At 37.8% G+C, this 15,302-nt stretch overlaps 1 protein-coding gene across 6 annotated transcripts in view; it reads left to right on the top strand.

The window, feature by feature from the left end:
* Nucleotides 1–15,302, top strand: part of NCKAP1 (NCK associated protein 1) — a 61,466-nt gene that overhangs the window by 6,396 nt on the left and 39,768 nt on the right. For 3 of the 6 annotated variants that reach the window (XM_027887879.1, XM_027887878.1, XM_027887883.1), the window contains exons 2-5: nucleotides 4,510–4,527; nucleotides 5,678–5,788; nucleotides 14,538–14,630; nucleotides 14,831–14,887. In XM_027887879.1, coding sequence (XP_027743680.1) covers nucleotides 4,510–4,527; nucleotides 5,678–5,788; nucleotides 14,538–14,630; nucleotides 14,831–14,887 — 279 coding nt within the window. The remainder of the gene's footprint in view (nucleotides 1–4,509; nucleotides 4,528–5,677; nucleotides 5,789–14,537; nucleotides 14,631–14,830; nucleotides 14,888–15,302) is intronic. The other 3 variants (XM_027887880.1, XM_027887882.1, XM_027887881.1) reach the window with 3 other exon arrangements.

Genomic DNA, 15,302 nt, shown 5'->3' on the forward strand with positions numbered 1-15,302 from the left:
AATAAAGTATATACTTTGGGGTTGAACACACACCAGGTAATGAGTAGTAGCAGGGAAGATGTCCTGCTTAGCTCTATGAAACATTGGACTGACTTTTAAAACCTTCAGTTGTAATTTTAAATGAATATGAAAGTACATTATCTTTCAGACTTTTGAACCTTGGTGAACGAAAAGTGCAATAGCTGTTAAATTTTCTAATACTTTTGAGCCACATTTTGGATATGTCCAAGACCTTTAGAGACTGTCCAAAAATTATATGCTTTCTTCTGCTTCCAGATTGTGGTTGAAACTATGAGCATACTTTGTATCAAGATACGGGTTTACCTTTTGTACAAGTATCATTCACAAAGCTTATCTGGGACCAGCCTGTTTAAGAATGAATTTGGGCTTCCGCAAAACCTAAAATGCAGCCAAGCAGTTGGGATAGGCTTGATCAGAGGGGTTAAAGCAAATGTATTGTGAACCACTATTCAAATCAGCTCTTTATTGATTATTCACCGCTCTCTCCTTCACAGTAATTTTGCTTTTTCAAAACTAGAGGTTGCCAGTTGATAATCTCAGCTTTAAATGCGTGGCAGAAACAAAGAATGTGTAATAGGTAGTATGGAGTTAGTGGTGAAAATGTCTCTTTGAATGATTCTTTGCCTTTTATTATTTAGTGTAATTTAGAGGATGCATAGCTGCAAACCAGGCATGCAAACTTAGAGACAATTTAGGGTGAAGTCTTTAATGCCAGCAGCTCTTCCAAGGGAAGAACAGTTTTAATGTGCCTGCCTTTCAGGCGTGTCAGGAGAACGTGCTGTAGTAAACTGTAAATGGGACATACAGGAGATTTTCCCATTTGTTCATACAGGAAATCTTAAGAGTATTTCCATTTACCAGTGCAGGTACTAACTCGGGGGATGGCATAGTTTTTGTTATCATTGAAATTCCATCCATTTCCTGGTTAAATTCACGTAGGTTTTTAGTGCAGAATCACTTGCAAATGAAATTTGAAGGTGAGGTGATTTGTTGATTGTGATTATTTCTGTATATGTTGTCACAGTCCAGTGGAACTGTACTCAGTAGTTTTTTATCTCAAATCTGCAGTAACAGTAAATCAAGACCTCTGGAAGTAAGAAATCCATGTTAAATTGCTGCAAAATATGATTTATGATGATCTGCTGAGGTAGGAGGCTTGGGGGATGAAAATAGCAAATTATTGATTCAAATGGCTCTGTTTCTCTTTCGTTGGGAGATAGCCCTGCTGGTAATAAAGGAAAATATTTAGGCTTTTTCACCATTCTACACCACTTAACTCAGGTAGTGACTCCCAGTGTTCTTATTCAAGGGTAAGTGAGAGGTTTATGTTGAGGCATGAGTGAAGTTTAAGGGTTCTTAATGCAATTTGGAGGCGCTGACTCCTGACAGTGATTGTACCTCAACATGAACTTCCCTTTATTTATGTCAGTTCAGCTGGATATGTGTAGGATACAGATATCTTCTGCCCTCAACCAGGAGGTAAAATATTAAGCTTAGATTTTGCAGTGAGAGCTGTAACGATATTTGGGCAAAAGGTCTCTTTGCTGTCTCATAAAGTCAATGTATTCTGGGCCAAAGCCACTTCAACTGGATTCTGTTTTGCTCTTTAGAGGCTACTTAAATGTAGGCCTGAAGAAGATTTTTGTTGCTGAATGTGTTCTTGATGGCATCTTCTGAGTGAGTACAACCTAGAAAGTAAATATATGTAGTATTCTTCATTGTCAAAGTGAAGTTAGTACAGAAGAACCTCATAGCATCAAGTGAGGAAGAGAGTCTGATTTTTTTAAATAGTAATAATATAGTATTTACCTTGTTAGGACAGGTAGGAAAATGCTGGTTTAATTCAAAACGTGGCATAATGAAGCATCTCTAACCAGTGATGTAGTCCCATCTCTCTGAAGCTTGATGCCTGTGCCAATGGTGATAGCAAGTGAGTGTTCTCAACCAAGCTATTAGCTGTAAAAATCATATTGTTCTTGTTAGGGGTTGGATGCACAGAATCACTCTTCACTAAGTTGGGAGCTTATCATAGCAGAGAACTCTTCTTAAGTGCTGTGGAAAAAAATGCTGTAGTGCTTTAGTCCATTGAAAAAATTTTTAATTACTTAGATTAGTCTCTAATTGTAGCTTGGCATCATCCTCTTCAGCATAACTGCTTGACAGCTGTTTAGTAATATACAAAAGAAGTCAGAGTTGACTGCTGGGAGATTCTTTCAGTATAACATTTCGGGGCTGAAGCAGCTGGAATCCCGTAGCTTCAGAGCTGTATTCCAGGAATGCTGCACTAGTAAGAACATTTTTAATTTGTGAAATTCTTTTTGATGCTCAAAAACTGTGGCTGTTCTCAAAAAAAAAAAAAAAAAAGGCAGACATTCTGGATTGGTTTGGCGGGAACTTTTTGTTTGTTTGTTTTGTTTTGGATTTTTTTCTGTTTTGTTTCATTGGGGTTTTTTTAATAAGAAATGAAGGAAGGTTATTGTATCCCGCTTAGGGGAAAAAGTAGTATCTGAGGCTGATTAAAAAAGGGCTACTGGTTTTGGCTAATGCTCAGAATTCTACGTGATGCTGGAGAGCTGTGTATGGCCAAGGGATCTTTGTGTGTTCTACCACAACGTTCCTGCCCATTACAGCACTGACAGGGGATTTTATATTGACTAATACAGCTACTGAAAGCTAAAGCTGCATTTCTTACCTGCATTCTGAGACTGCTGCTCTCAGTGGCTTTGTTCTTTCCACAGCACAGGGTTGTGGTTATGTGTGTGCCTTCCCACACCTTCCCACTTGTGCAGAAGTGCTGGGATTGGGGTTTGTGTGTTCATTCTGTTGTGCTTTCTAGAGTGAACCACAGTGAGTTTGAGCTTCACAGATCTGTTCACCGTTTTAGAAGTGGTTTAGCACAGACTGTTCTAGATGTGATGCTGAATGCAGGCAACAGCATTGATGAAAATTTCACTGATGCAACAACAGCTAACAACATCAGTTAATGCCAGTTCTTAGAGAGGAGCTGAGCTGCTGTGGAACATAGAAGAGTGAAGAAAATGGCACTGACCTACTCGCTCAGTGATGTCTCCCATCCTCTGTCCATTCAGTCCACATACAGCTCGCACAGCTTTCCAGAAGCTGGAATTTTGATGTGTGTGAAGGATACCTTTAACACCTTGCAGGAATGTTCTTATCTACGAATCAGTCTAGGGTAGTTTATTGGTAGGAAGAATTACAGTTGCTTCAAGTGTGATGTCAGCTAACAAACAGTGGGAAGGAGTAAAGAAGGAGCACATTATGTATACTGAGAAGAATGCCAGTTAAACTGAGGGTAGCAGCTGAATTCCTGAAGCCTCAGGAGGTTGTGCATGTTGGTGTTTTCAGAGGTCTGTTTCCGTGTGAATGATCTGTGTATAAGGGCCTGGGTAGAATCTAAGTTGTAGTAAATATTTCAGAGAGCTTATTTATAGGAAGAAAAACATCTGTTGCTAGGAAAAATAAGAAGTGTATGTGGAAGGAGTGTTTTAATTCAGACTGCAAAATTTATGAAGTCAACAGTGGCAGATTTGTTGTCTCCTGTGTAACAGCAACCATATTGGAATTTAACAGGGCACAAATACATGTCTGTTAAGTTGTTTCAGTAATCTTTCTTTTGATAGAGAAACTTGCATGATGTGTGGCAAGAACAACAACTTGAAATAATCTGGCGAAGGTTCTGACAAACCCACAACATGGAGTTAATTAGAACTTCATAAATCTGAAGTGCATTGTCTAATTTTTTAATGCCTATTTACAGTATAGCTTTTACTTTGGAAGTTGTATAAAGACTTAAAAGTGTGTACAGAATAGATCTCTTGTGGCACGTGTTGTTTGCTGCTCTAAGGATATCAAAGCAACTGTTTAATATCTAACTGATGCTGTGAATGTTGCTGAATTTATTTTCATTATAAATTCTTGTATAATAGATACTAAATTTTATTAAAATATCGTATCTTTGGGATTATTAGCAAATATGAGAGGTTTGATATTAGAGTAGTACGTTAGTATACCTCATGATGGTCATGTACTGCCGGTAAACATTTTAGAAACTTACAATAATGACTCTTTTGTTTTTTTTCTTGGCTACCGTTTCTTTTTCAGGTATGTAAAACTTCACTGAGTTTCTCTCCTTTTTTCCCCTGTAGTTGCATGTGATGTCTGTTAACTCTTTGTTTTCTCTCCCTACCTGAACTTAGTTTGGAAATACTATTAGTAGTTACATGTCTCAGTATATTTGCAGTGATTTGCACAATAGTAGAATTCTGATAAGTACCTGTGAAGTTGTTTGTGAGTGTTAGAATAATCACCATCCAGTAGAAAGTGTCCTACCTAGAGTAACAGGTGGTCATAATGTTCTCTTGGATGTAGGTAATAGTGTATTAGTTCACTTAAATGTAATACTTTAGAATTTAAGAGTAATTTGTTTATATGTAATTTTTCTCTCTTTTTATTACACTGCTTTCCCAGCAAGGACAAGTTTGGAAGGTTTGCAAAGCTTTTCACCTTCCCTTTGCCCGCTTGCCCGCTTTCAGAATCGGTCTCATACTCCATGACTTCTGTCTCTACAGTCCACAACTCGGTCATAGAAAGCAATGTGGGAGAGTTTTTAAAGAGCTGCCTCATTCGATCCCCTCTGTTGCGTAGGAACGCCTAGCATGTAATTTAGTTTTGCATGAGACACGAAACTCCTTTGCCAATCCCCGTGAGGAAAATAAAAACTAAGGCAATATTTGAGACAAACACAGTTTGAGCGCAAACTCTGTCATGTAAGTAACGCTGCTTTTCATGTGTTCCTCCAAACTGAACGGTCTGGCATGGCTGGCTAGTCAGAGTAGTAGAGAAGTAGTGGTGTGTCTGACAGCATGCACTGGAGCCGCCAACAGCAGGTGCTTCCTCAGTCCTTTGTCCACAGAAGCTGCTCTGATCTGCCTACGTAAGTTATTTGAGAGACCTAACACTTAGTGCTGCGACTTCACATCAAAATTTAATGAAGCTTCTCGATTCCTGCTTTTAAAGCATGGCCCATGCTGCTCTAGGAGTAAAGAACACGAGCAAACCTTCCCTTCTTAACCTAAGGAATAGGCTGCTTTAGGCAAGTATCGGTGGTTTGGCTGCGGGATGGAAAGTTGTCTTGCACTGAACAGTTGGAAAAAAAATTCAACGCAGATTGGTGGTGGGGTGTTCAGTTCTGTTTCACAAAGGATAGTTGAATCATATAATGTGCCCAGCACTGTCCTCCACGGATGATGACATGACTGAATTTTCTAACAGTTTGTTAACTCCAGATGAATACAACACTACCTCAAACCAGGAATAGCGTTAAAAGGAAACCATTTTTTTTTTCTCCTTTTTTTAGGATTGAGTTTTTTCCCTCACTGCTGTTCTGCACTAACTGCTTTGATACTTCCATGCATCTTTTTCAGTAGAAGAGCATCTCTGTACTGTTTCCCATTGCATATTTCAGCTGTGACAGTCCCTGCACTTTGCCTTTCATTTTATCACCTGCTCACTAAAAAAAAAAAAAAATCAAACAGAAAAAGAATCTTTCTAGTTTGTCTTCAGATTTGCAACTATCACTTAGCTTTAGGTGGATGATTGTGTTTCTACTTCACTTTTTATTGTATTTTTTTTATAGGCATGTGGTGACCCCAAAGCCAAACCATCCTATCTTATTGACAAAAACCTGGAATCTGCTGTCAAGTTCATAGTCAGGAAGTTTCCAGCAGTAGAAACACGCAACAACAATGTAAGTAACCAATGACTGTATACGTATTTTTCTCAATACCCTTTCACCACTTGTTGCTCAAATCTGAGAGGTTTTACATGTTCTGATGAAGCACCAGAGACTGACAGTTGCAGTTGGAATATAGCTGTTGATTCAAATGCCTGAGAGAATATTACTCTGTAACTCTGGGTGGGTTTTGTTAGGGTAGGAAACTTTCTAGTTTTATTTTTGCCTGCTCTCTTCTGTTCTGTTTCAAAGAATGGTCAGTGAGAAGAAATCCATGAAAAAAACCATGCCTTACTTTAACAGGAGAAATTCCTGGTGACCAGACTGCCTGCAGAAGATAGAAGTTGCATAACTTTATTTGTGATGTGTCCTGACCAGCGATCAGTAAAGGACACCTGTGGTTGCCCAGTGGGAAAAGATGTTTGTATTTTACAGGTGCTCTTGCCCATGGGGTCAGTCCCTGTGGGAAAAAAGAGTGCTTTAATCAATAAGAAGAAATCTCATGAAGTACAAAACCGGGGAAATACAATTGTTTCCTTTTGAGACAGTGAGTTCAGTTCCAGTGGTAAATTATATTCCACATTTCTGAGCGAGCCAGTATTGCTGAATTAGACTCTGTAGCCTTTTGGAGATGATTAACATTATTGGATTACAGGTAGGCATTTTGGCAGGGGATGTGCACTTGTTCTCCAGTTTCAGTTTGAAAGACAAGGGAAAGATTTTTTTTTATTTTTTTTTTACTTGCTTATATTTCTTTCTAAAGGTGAAAAGTGGAGGTAGGTGTTGGGTTTTGCATGTTCCCTGCATGCAGCTACGTGCACGTGTGCTTGGGGGTTTTAGGCTTGCTTTAAGCATTCAGGTTTCTACAGAATGGTAGTGGTAAGAACAATGGGAATAATGAGTTTCTTTTACATTGCCATCTCAAAATTATATTTAATCCCTCCAGTAATAGCAATGGGAAAAAAACAAACAAACAACAACAACAAAAAAAAACCAAACAAAAACAAAACACACAGAGAAAAACTTTCCCTTATGGAGGAAACAATTTCAATAACCATGTGCTTTCTCACTTTAAAACTTGTACATGCTTTGTACTCTTTAATATTGCTCATTTTTGTATTGAATTCGATTGTGTGAGTTACAAATATGGAATTTCTTTATCAAATTTATGCAAAAAGAATAAGCCCTTTTAACCATGTTTGGTAAATGCTTCTGTATTCTCTAAATTTGAGTGGCAGATCTACTATTAAAAGTAAAAAATGATGTATATAGAATTTGTTTAATGCATTTGCATGTATGCTCTAAATGTCTGCAGTTGTTGACTGTGCATTTGGAGCTTAACTAATGATAGATATTTAAGGATTTGGTGCTGTAAAGTTTGTGGAAAGAGATCAAAGCTAACTTGCTGTATTTTGACAATCACAGTTTCTAAAATAGGACACACTCGTAATGTTTTGTCGTTGTTTTGTGTTTATTTACCATGAGCCAGCCAGTTGACAAAAGCCTACCCTCCTTATGTATGAGCACAGTTTAAAGTAGGATTTTGAGCTCTAGCAATAGGCAGCTGGGGTTTCCTTCCTGTGGTCAGAGCTGATGGCAGTTCGCTTGTCTTTGTTATTTATAGATGTTTCCTGTAGAGTGTTGTGTCTCCCAAAAAAGAAACCTTTACCCATAACAGATACCTCATGAAACAAAAGCCGTGTCATGTGCAGAGAAAGTTCTAGTTTGAGGTAAAATCCACTTTTGTTTATAAGCCTTAGCTTCAGAAAGGTGTAAGGTCAGGAAGATGTTCCCCTCCTTGATCTTCCTTTTTCTCCCTCCTGCCATTGGCCGACAACTACCTCACCATGTATCAGGAGGGCACACCAGGGACTTCCTTCAGTAGGAAAATGGGTCATCAGAGGTTTAAAAGGGCAAGAAACTTATTGGAACAGGAACACATCAATTAAAGAAATATCACAAAGGATTACTGCAGTGGAAATAGTTGAGAAACTGTAAGCTGTGTTTCCTCCTTGCCGTGAAAATTCTGGGACAGCCTTTCAGGAAGGGTTTTTGGATTTTATATGTTCACCAAACACTGCTTAGCACTGTGCACCTACACTGTTAGTAATTTCTTTGGACATGTGAGTAGGTCATGTTGCTAACCAAGTTTGCATTCAGTTAGAGAATAGGTAATGCTGGCTTTTTTTTTTTTTTTACCCTGTTTTTAGCTGTTTGTTTTCTCTCAGGTACCATCTTCTACAGTGTTCTGTGTCTCAGAAATGAGCAACACTTTGAAGAATATGAGCAGTGTCTGCTGTAATCAGATGAGCTTGAAATGCCTAAATTTTCGTTCTGTCGAAACAAGGGATTATGTTACATTTGCTATTGATAGCTTTTAGATTTTTATCCGTGAAAAATACAGTTGCCATTTCTTCTCCAGTAACCACTGTGAACCACATAACCTTGAAAATGTGCAGGTTGAAGACCGGGCTCTTAAATCAACTGTTGAGGAAATGGGCCAGCAGTGTAGTTGTTGCTGCACAGTGTATGGAATATCTGCAAAGGAAGGATATGTGTAAGCAAAAACTTGAAGGACTGAGAAAGTGAGAAACAAACATTTTAGAGTCCTGTTTGGAAACAGAAGTATCTTCTGATTTTGGGGAAACTGTACTGTTTATTTTAGATTGACTTAAGCTTTGTTTTGAACAAGCCTTCTAAGCTACACAAGCCTTCTGAAAAGCTTTTTAGCACCATCATTCTTGGTCAGGTCAGTGGTCTGATTGTGCTTGTATTGACTCAGAGTAGTGTTTATTTTTATTGAATTTCCTAGTCTAGCATCAGAAGAAAAGTTCCAAAGTAAGGGATGCAGAAGCAGCCTGATTTTTCTGAAGGCTTTTTAGACCCTCCTATATGGCGTACAGGCAAGGCTCTTGCCACAGAGAAAAGGACATACATTTTTTTTGTAGATTGTGGGTAGAGTCTGTAAAATCTGCTGCCTGCACAGGTGAAGCTCTGTGTCTTTGTGTGATGAAGCCGTAGCCTCCTTTTTGCTTTCCCAAACACCACATATGGCAAGTAGTGAGAATATCTGCCTTCTTTCTTGAACATATGTTTTTCTTTTACTCAGTTTGCCCCTCAGCAATTTCCTCGTAGAAAAACTTCTTAAAGTTTGAAATGTCTCTTGGAAAAGCTGAGGCTCAGTCATTGCTCAGCAGTGAGCACCCCAGTGAAGCATCACTTGGAAGTTTCTAAGGGGATGGTTAGTGGGAGAAATGTCTCTTTTCAGATCCTCATCATCTCGTAGCTTTGTTCTCAGTATTGTTCATGTCAAGTCCTTTGTGGTTTGTATTGACTACACATTGAATTTCTGAGGAGATGATATCCTGAGGGTTTATTTACCTGGTTTAACTGCACCAATTTTCTGTTGTATTGTGTCAGTGGGGACTGGAAATAAGATCACATGGGGGCAGAGTACATGCTGTGGGAGCATTTCCACCTGCCTGAGTGAGGATCTTTAGTTTTGAAATATTTCACTCGACATTTTATTCAACTTTTCTTTACAACTGTGTAGCCTTTTTCCTTTCAGATCCCAATGTATGTGCTTGCTCTGCTTTCTCTGGCTTACAGTTTCACTTAATTGTGAGCTCTTTATATAGCAAATTAGCTGAATGTGGGAGAGGTGTTGTGGGCACAGAGTGGCTGGACCTCCTTGGCTAAAGCTTATTAGAAATCATTAATGCATGCTTTTATTAAATGCTTTCTTCTGTAACAAAAAATTGAAATACATGCTTTATAACCAGTCTTGATTTTTAATTTGTGAGAGGTACTTCCAGTAATTAGTCTTTTTCAAAACACCTAATACAAATAATCATTTGTTTTTTCCAAGTCTTTCTTTCAGCCCCTGCAAGGGGTACAGTGCCTCGAGGAAAATATCATTTATTTGCTTGTTTCTGCTGAAGCTCTTAAAACCATAATTTGCACAGCACTAATGAAGATAATTTAGAAACTGTCTTCTGTGGAAACATAACTTTGAGATCTCAGCTGTGCTGCCTCGTGTTGGTAATCCTTTTTCACTAGGAAACAGTCATTTATTTTTGAGGAAATTATATGGTCATTACAGATAGGACAGCTGTTTCCTTTAAATTATCCTTGGAGTTAGTAAATTTTAACATTTTTCTCCAGCTTTCTGGGATGATAAATCTCATGTATGGGAGACTTGATTTTTCAAATAACTTCCAGTTTTCTTAAGCAATAAAACTCCAACTCCCTCTACTCCACCATCAAAGTAAGTGGCCTCCTGACCATGAAAACCAAAACCCTCTCCAGGTAAGGGCGTGCCCTGCCCAGCTCTGCTCCTGCCCAGGGAGTTCAGAGTGCTGAAGGGACCACAAAGGAGATGGATTTTCCAGAACCTTCTGAGGCAGCAGCTGATTGTATGGGAGTACCCCCTGCATGAGTCAAGTGAGATGATGAGTAACTGTTCTCTCTTCAGCTTTGTACAAACAGTGAAGATTTCTTATGCTTGAGAATAGGATAAATTAACGATATTTTGCAGTTTCTTCTGAAATAAACTATGTACAACAAATACAATTTTCTCTACATTTTCCCTAAAAAATAATTCAGAATTGGAATTGCTCCTGTAGTGCCTTGCTCTGACACAGCCATACCTGCTGTTCTGGTGTCTGAAGTCTTCAGCTGTTACCTACATAAGACTGACTTAAAATGACTCATCCCATAATGTAATCAGGAGTATAATATGTAAAATCTTTCAGTCTAGCAGCCATTTGCAATTGACATTTTTTCTTTGTAGTTCCAAAAAGTAATGTAAGAACCTGAAATCCCTTTAAAGTGTTTGACTGAACAGAATTCTCATAATGTAACTTGGATTTATTTGAAATTGTAAGCACTGTCAGCAGTGTTTACAGCACGTTTATATTCATGGCTTAACCTTTGACTGGGCATGAATTTGAGATGGAGTAGCATCCAAATACAGTGTAATTTTTATCATTATTTGCAATAAATCATTGTAGCACACTGCTGTAAATGTCCATATGAGTCACTTGCCAAGGCAAATCGAACTAGTCATGTGCCTGCTCCTGTTGCTTCGTAGTGTCTGCAGTACCTGCAGAGGAGTAAATGTGTGTAATACTTGAGCTCTTTGCTTCATCCATTAAAACTCTCTTTTGATTTCATGGTTGACACTTGGCCTTGAGCTTGGCCTTGAAAAAAACAAAGAAACAAAACCCACCCCTTACAATTACCTAAGCAGTATTTTTGACAGGGCATTCCAAAAATTGTAAGGTTTGTAAATGAATTGTAAAAACACTTGCTAAAATTGTAAATGAAGGTGAGAGAGTGGGGAAACCATTCGTTATGGCTGACAGGTAGGTCAGATTATATATAGAGGAGCCTCCCTGCTCCAGTTGTTACTAATAATATGGTCAACCCCAGAGGCAGCAACAGTTGTAGAGGATCGTGGGTGGCTGTTTGCTTTTTAAAACAGTTAACTTAGTGCTAAGAACATGAAAACAAACCAAAAATAGATTTTGCAGCAGCCACAGATTAGTTAGTAAACATGTTAAATATTCTATTGCATCTTTTTATATGGAGCACAGCACTTCAGAGACTGCTTTTAATTGGAAATAAGAAAACCAAGGGCACACCTGTCAATCTGCAGTTAGTTTACAGAATTTAAAACTAATTTTCTTCATTTGATTAGATCCTTCTATCTTTCCCTGCTGCTCTGCTATGGATTTTGTAAACATGGAACTTTGTTCAAATGGATTGAGTTTTTCAGATCTTCTGATCTTCCTCTAAAGACTCTACAGGTGGCAAGTGTAGTGACTGTAATAAATGACAGCAAGAACACTGACAGTGATGATTTACCCCTCTCCTCAGAATTTTAAGTCAGAATTTGTAATGCTGATTTTTGGGGCTTATATTGCAGCTAGTAAGATTTAGTGGATGGTGTTTTCTCTGAGGACATTGTAGTATCTCTGTTGGATTGTAGAACATAAATACAGGTGTTTAGTGATCATACTTGCAGGAAATATGATGCAAGAAGCAGAAAATTCCCCTTGTGTCTCTTCCTGGACCATGAAATAAGTCATTTATTTACGTACTACCGCTACCAGTCAAATAAACACGACAAAAAATTGCAGGAGTACAGTTATCCTCTGGTTTTTCACACATAATACTTTCTGGACAACCTTTTCTAGTTGTCCTGTATTTCTCCTGAGCCTTGATATTAAGCTGGTATTTATTCACATGGTTAATATCCAGTGTCTGCATCATTACTCTCTTGTCTCTGAGCCATTGTTCATGTAGGCTCTAAATGAGTCTGTCTTACACTTTCTGATTTGTTTTTTGCTTCTTTTAATGTGCTTTCTCTGTGTACATAATCAACTGTGTAAAGATGTTGGGGGTTTAATATGAATATCTTGTGGGTAATATACTTCACAAAGTGGTAGCTTCACTCTCTGGTATTTAAAATCCTGATTTGTGAATAATACTCAAATATGATCAGAGATGTGGTATTTTATTAATAGACAAAAGAAATAATTTCAGATTAATTATTTCAGGGGTTTTTAATCTCGCTATATTATACTGAAATTTCTACAGCTTTTCATAGGTCTTAAATCTAATTTACCTCTTTAAACAAAAATACTGTTGGTATAGTTTGTACTTTAAATTTATAGAGAATAAGTAAACCACTTCCATCTAATCAGTCAGCAAGACATGGTTAGCTATAGAGAGAATAATCTTTTAATGCTAGTAATGTTTTTAAGAGTTATTTCTTCAGTTTATCCTATTTTAAAACTTTTATTGGATACTGAAAACTGTTTGATAATAAATTGCAGGCAAAGGAAAAAAAGCCTCAAACCAAATACAAAATGATACAGCACCAGCAGTTTGTCAACAGCTGTTGGGAAATTAGTAATGGAAAGTTTTGATGCAGTGGGTGTGGAAAGAGCTACACCCACATTCCTGAGTGATAAAAATGCAAATAAACATCCAAGACACTGCATGCTGTAAGCTGTTCTAAACATCATCCATCAGGCTGTGCTCTATGAATGGAGCTGTTTGCCCCATACAGATCTAACAGTGGTCACAGCTGATGTATTGTTAAACTTTGATACTACTATTTTAAATAAAACCTTTCTGACCCTTTCAACGCTCAGAATTCTAAGAATGATCATCTTAACTCTGTAGGAAAATAGTAGCATCATTTAAAAATAGATTAAAATGGAAATAACGCATTTCCTAGTGCATGAGATTTATCAGGACAAGTTACAAAGTAAACATGAGTGCTTGCAACTCTTTTATTTAAGTCCCAGCTGATGGCTATGTGACAGAGACTCCAATAATATATCAGGGAGGCCTTCAAAGTCTGATCCTTTGCAGGGGTGTAAGAGTAGGCAGGAGTATTTTATAAAGGAGTTAGTCCAATTTGCTAATAACTCTCTATATTCCTGTCTTCCTTGGCTACAGTGGAAGCCTTATGGCTCAAGGCTTCTAAAAATCATCATCACCTCTAAAAATTCAGAGGAGAGAAGCAGATTATTTTACGTGGGATATGCAGTAGTGGTCCAGGCAGTCTGTTCTGTGCATTTAGAGGGATGTTAATGCTTTACATAAAACTGAGACCACAAAGCACAGCTTTATAAAGAGAGGGAGCTGAGGTAGCGTTCTCAGTTCTAAACTCTCAAGTGAAAATAAGCTAACAATTTATTTATTCTTTCTTATAACTGATTGCTCTTTTTGAGAAGAGAATCCTATTTGACTTGATCAGTCTTTGATTTAAAATCTTGCAGCTTTTTGGAGGGCACTTTTTCTTGTTGAGTGTTGCAAGTTCTTTAATTCAATTCATGTATCAGGAAGGAGACTTAATTCATAGCTGGATATTGCAAGTTAAATAATTGGATTCTTCAGTGCTGTCAGACTGCAATACATAGATAAACAGAATAGCTGTTCAGTAGCAGCTGGAGTTTTTTGTGTTCCAAGTTGGCCAAGTGTCTGGTTCCCCCAGCAGATTTTGAAAAATAAATGATATTTCATTGTCTGTTTAAAAAAATAGTAAAAAAGATCCATGTGAACGATTTTATGCCTTTGTATTCACATTTGCCTTTTCCATTTTATCCACCAGTTTCTAGTGCTAGTGTTTTGCTTCTTTTTCTTTTGTTTCTTTATTTTGTTGCTTTTGTTTGAATGTATTATTGTGTTTATATGGAACTGGTCCAAGAACCGTTACTGTATTTTATGTTTGTATCTACATTTTATTTTGCATGCTTAACGTGGCTTTGCCTGGATATTCTTTTTGGTAAGTTCAGAATTTAAAAGCATACTGTTTTTCCGTAGTAGAGTTTGTAACCTGCCGCCTTCTTTTCTCCCACCTCAAGTAACGTCATTATTTTTGTTTGGTTTTTTTTTTTGGCATACTGATTTGTGCTCATGTCCTGTTCTGCTTTTGCTAATTATACATATGGTAACACCGTTTTCCTAACTACCCATTGTCATCTCTAGCTGAGCTAAACACTATGACTCTGGTACTAATGTGTACTAATGTGACTTTTATCTTCAAAGTAGAGTTGGCAGCCGTTAAAATGATGTTAAAATGAGAACTCTGTGTGTGTTTGAGACACACAGACCCTCAGCTTTAGAAACCCACGGTAGAGCTTCTTTGCATAGCCCGGTGGTTCCTCTGCGCTTCACAGGGGCTGCTGCTCAGCACTTGGCTCAAGATCCTCTAAGAACAGCGTGCCTCTTTATGTTTCTCTTTTAGCAACAGCTTGCTCAGCTCCAGAAGGAGAAGTCAGAGATTCTGAAGAACCTGGCATTGTACTACTTCACCTTTGTTGATGTGATGGAATTTAAGGTAAGGTGTCACGAATGTGTCAGCCCTCTCGTCACATCAGGTTTTGGTCCCTCTGTTTGTGAAATAAAACTACGTAATGAAATAGCTGAACGTGTAGCTCTGTTCTTCAAATGAAGGGAGACTCAAGCTCCATCACTAGTCATTGTAAAAATGATTTAATTAGGTCGTTTTACACTGAAGTTATTCCTTTGTTTTTCAAGGACCATGTCTGTGAGCTGCTGAACACTATTGATGTTTGCCAAGTCTTCTTTGATATTGTAAGTTTTTTTTGCACTTTCAGAAATGTTTCTATTCAGAGTCCCCTGGGGAGAAGTACCTGCTTATGTTAGCCCAAGAAACATGACATAACTAGATATAAATGCAAGAGATATAAAAACACCAATCTTCAGAATTTCTGACTTTTATAATAGCTTGAAATCAGAGATAGACAGGCTGTTTTCTTATGAACAGTAGTAACAGCATTATCTGTTTGCAGACATACAGATCTTTCTGTAATTTTTGCTTTATTGCATCTGCAAATTAATTCTTAGATTCTACTGTTCCTTGTACGCTTAAGCCTTATGAGACTCACAGGACAGGAATATTACTGGTGTCCACATAAGCTATGTGAGGAGGTCACTTCTGGGGTTGACTAAAGCAAGTACAAAAGCATCTAAAAGAGTTATATTTAAA

This window comes from Empidonax traillii, unplaced genomic scaffold (assembly GCF_003031625.1).
Source record: "Empidonax traillii isolate 1590-97213 ecotype Southwest subspecies unplaced genomic scaffold, ASM303162v1 scaffold223:size1722714, whole genome shotgun sequence".
Classification (NCBI taxonomy): Eukaryota; Metazoa; Chordata; class Aves; order Passeriformes; family Tyrannidae; genus Empidonax; species Empidonax traillii.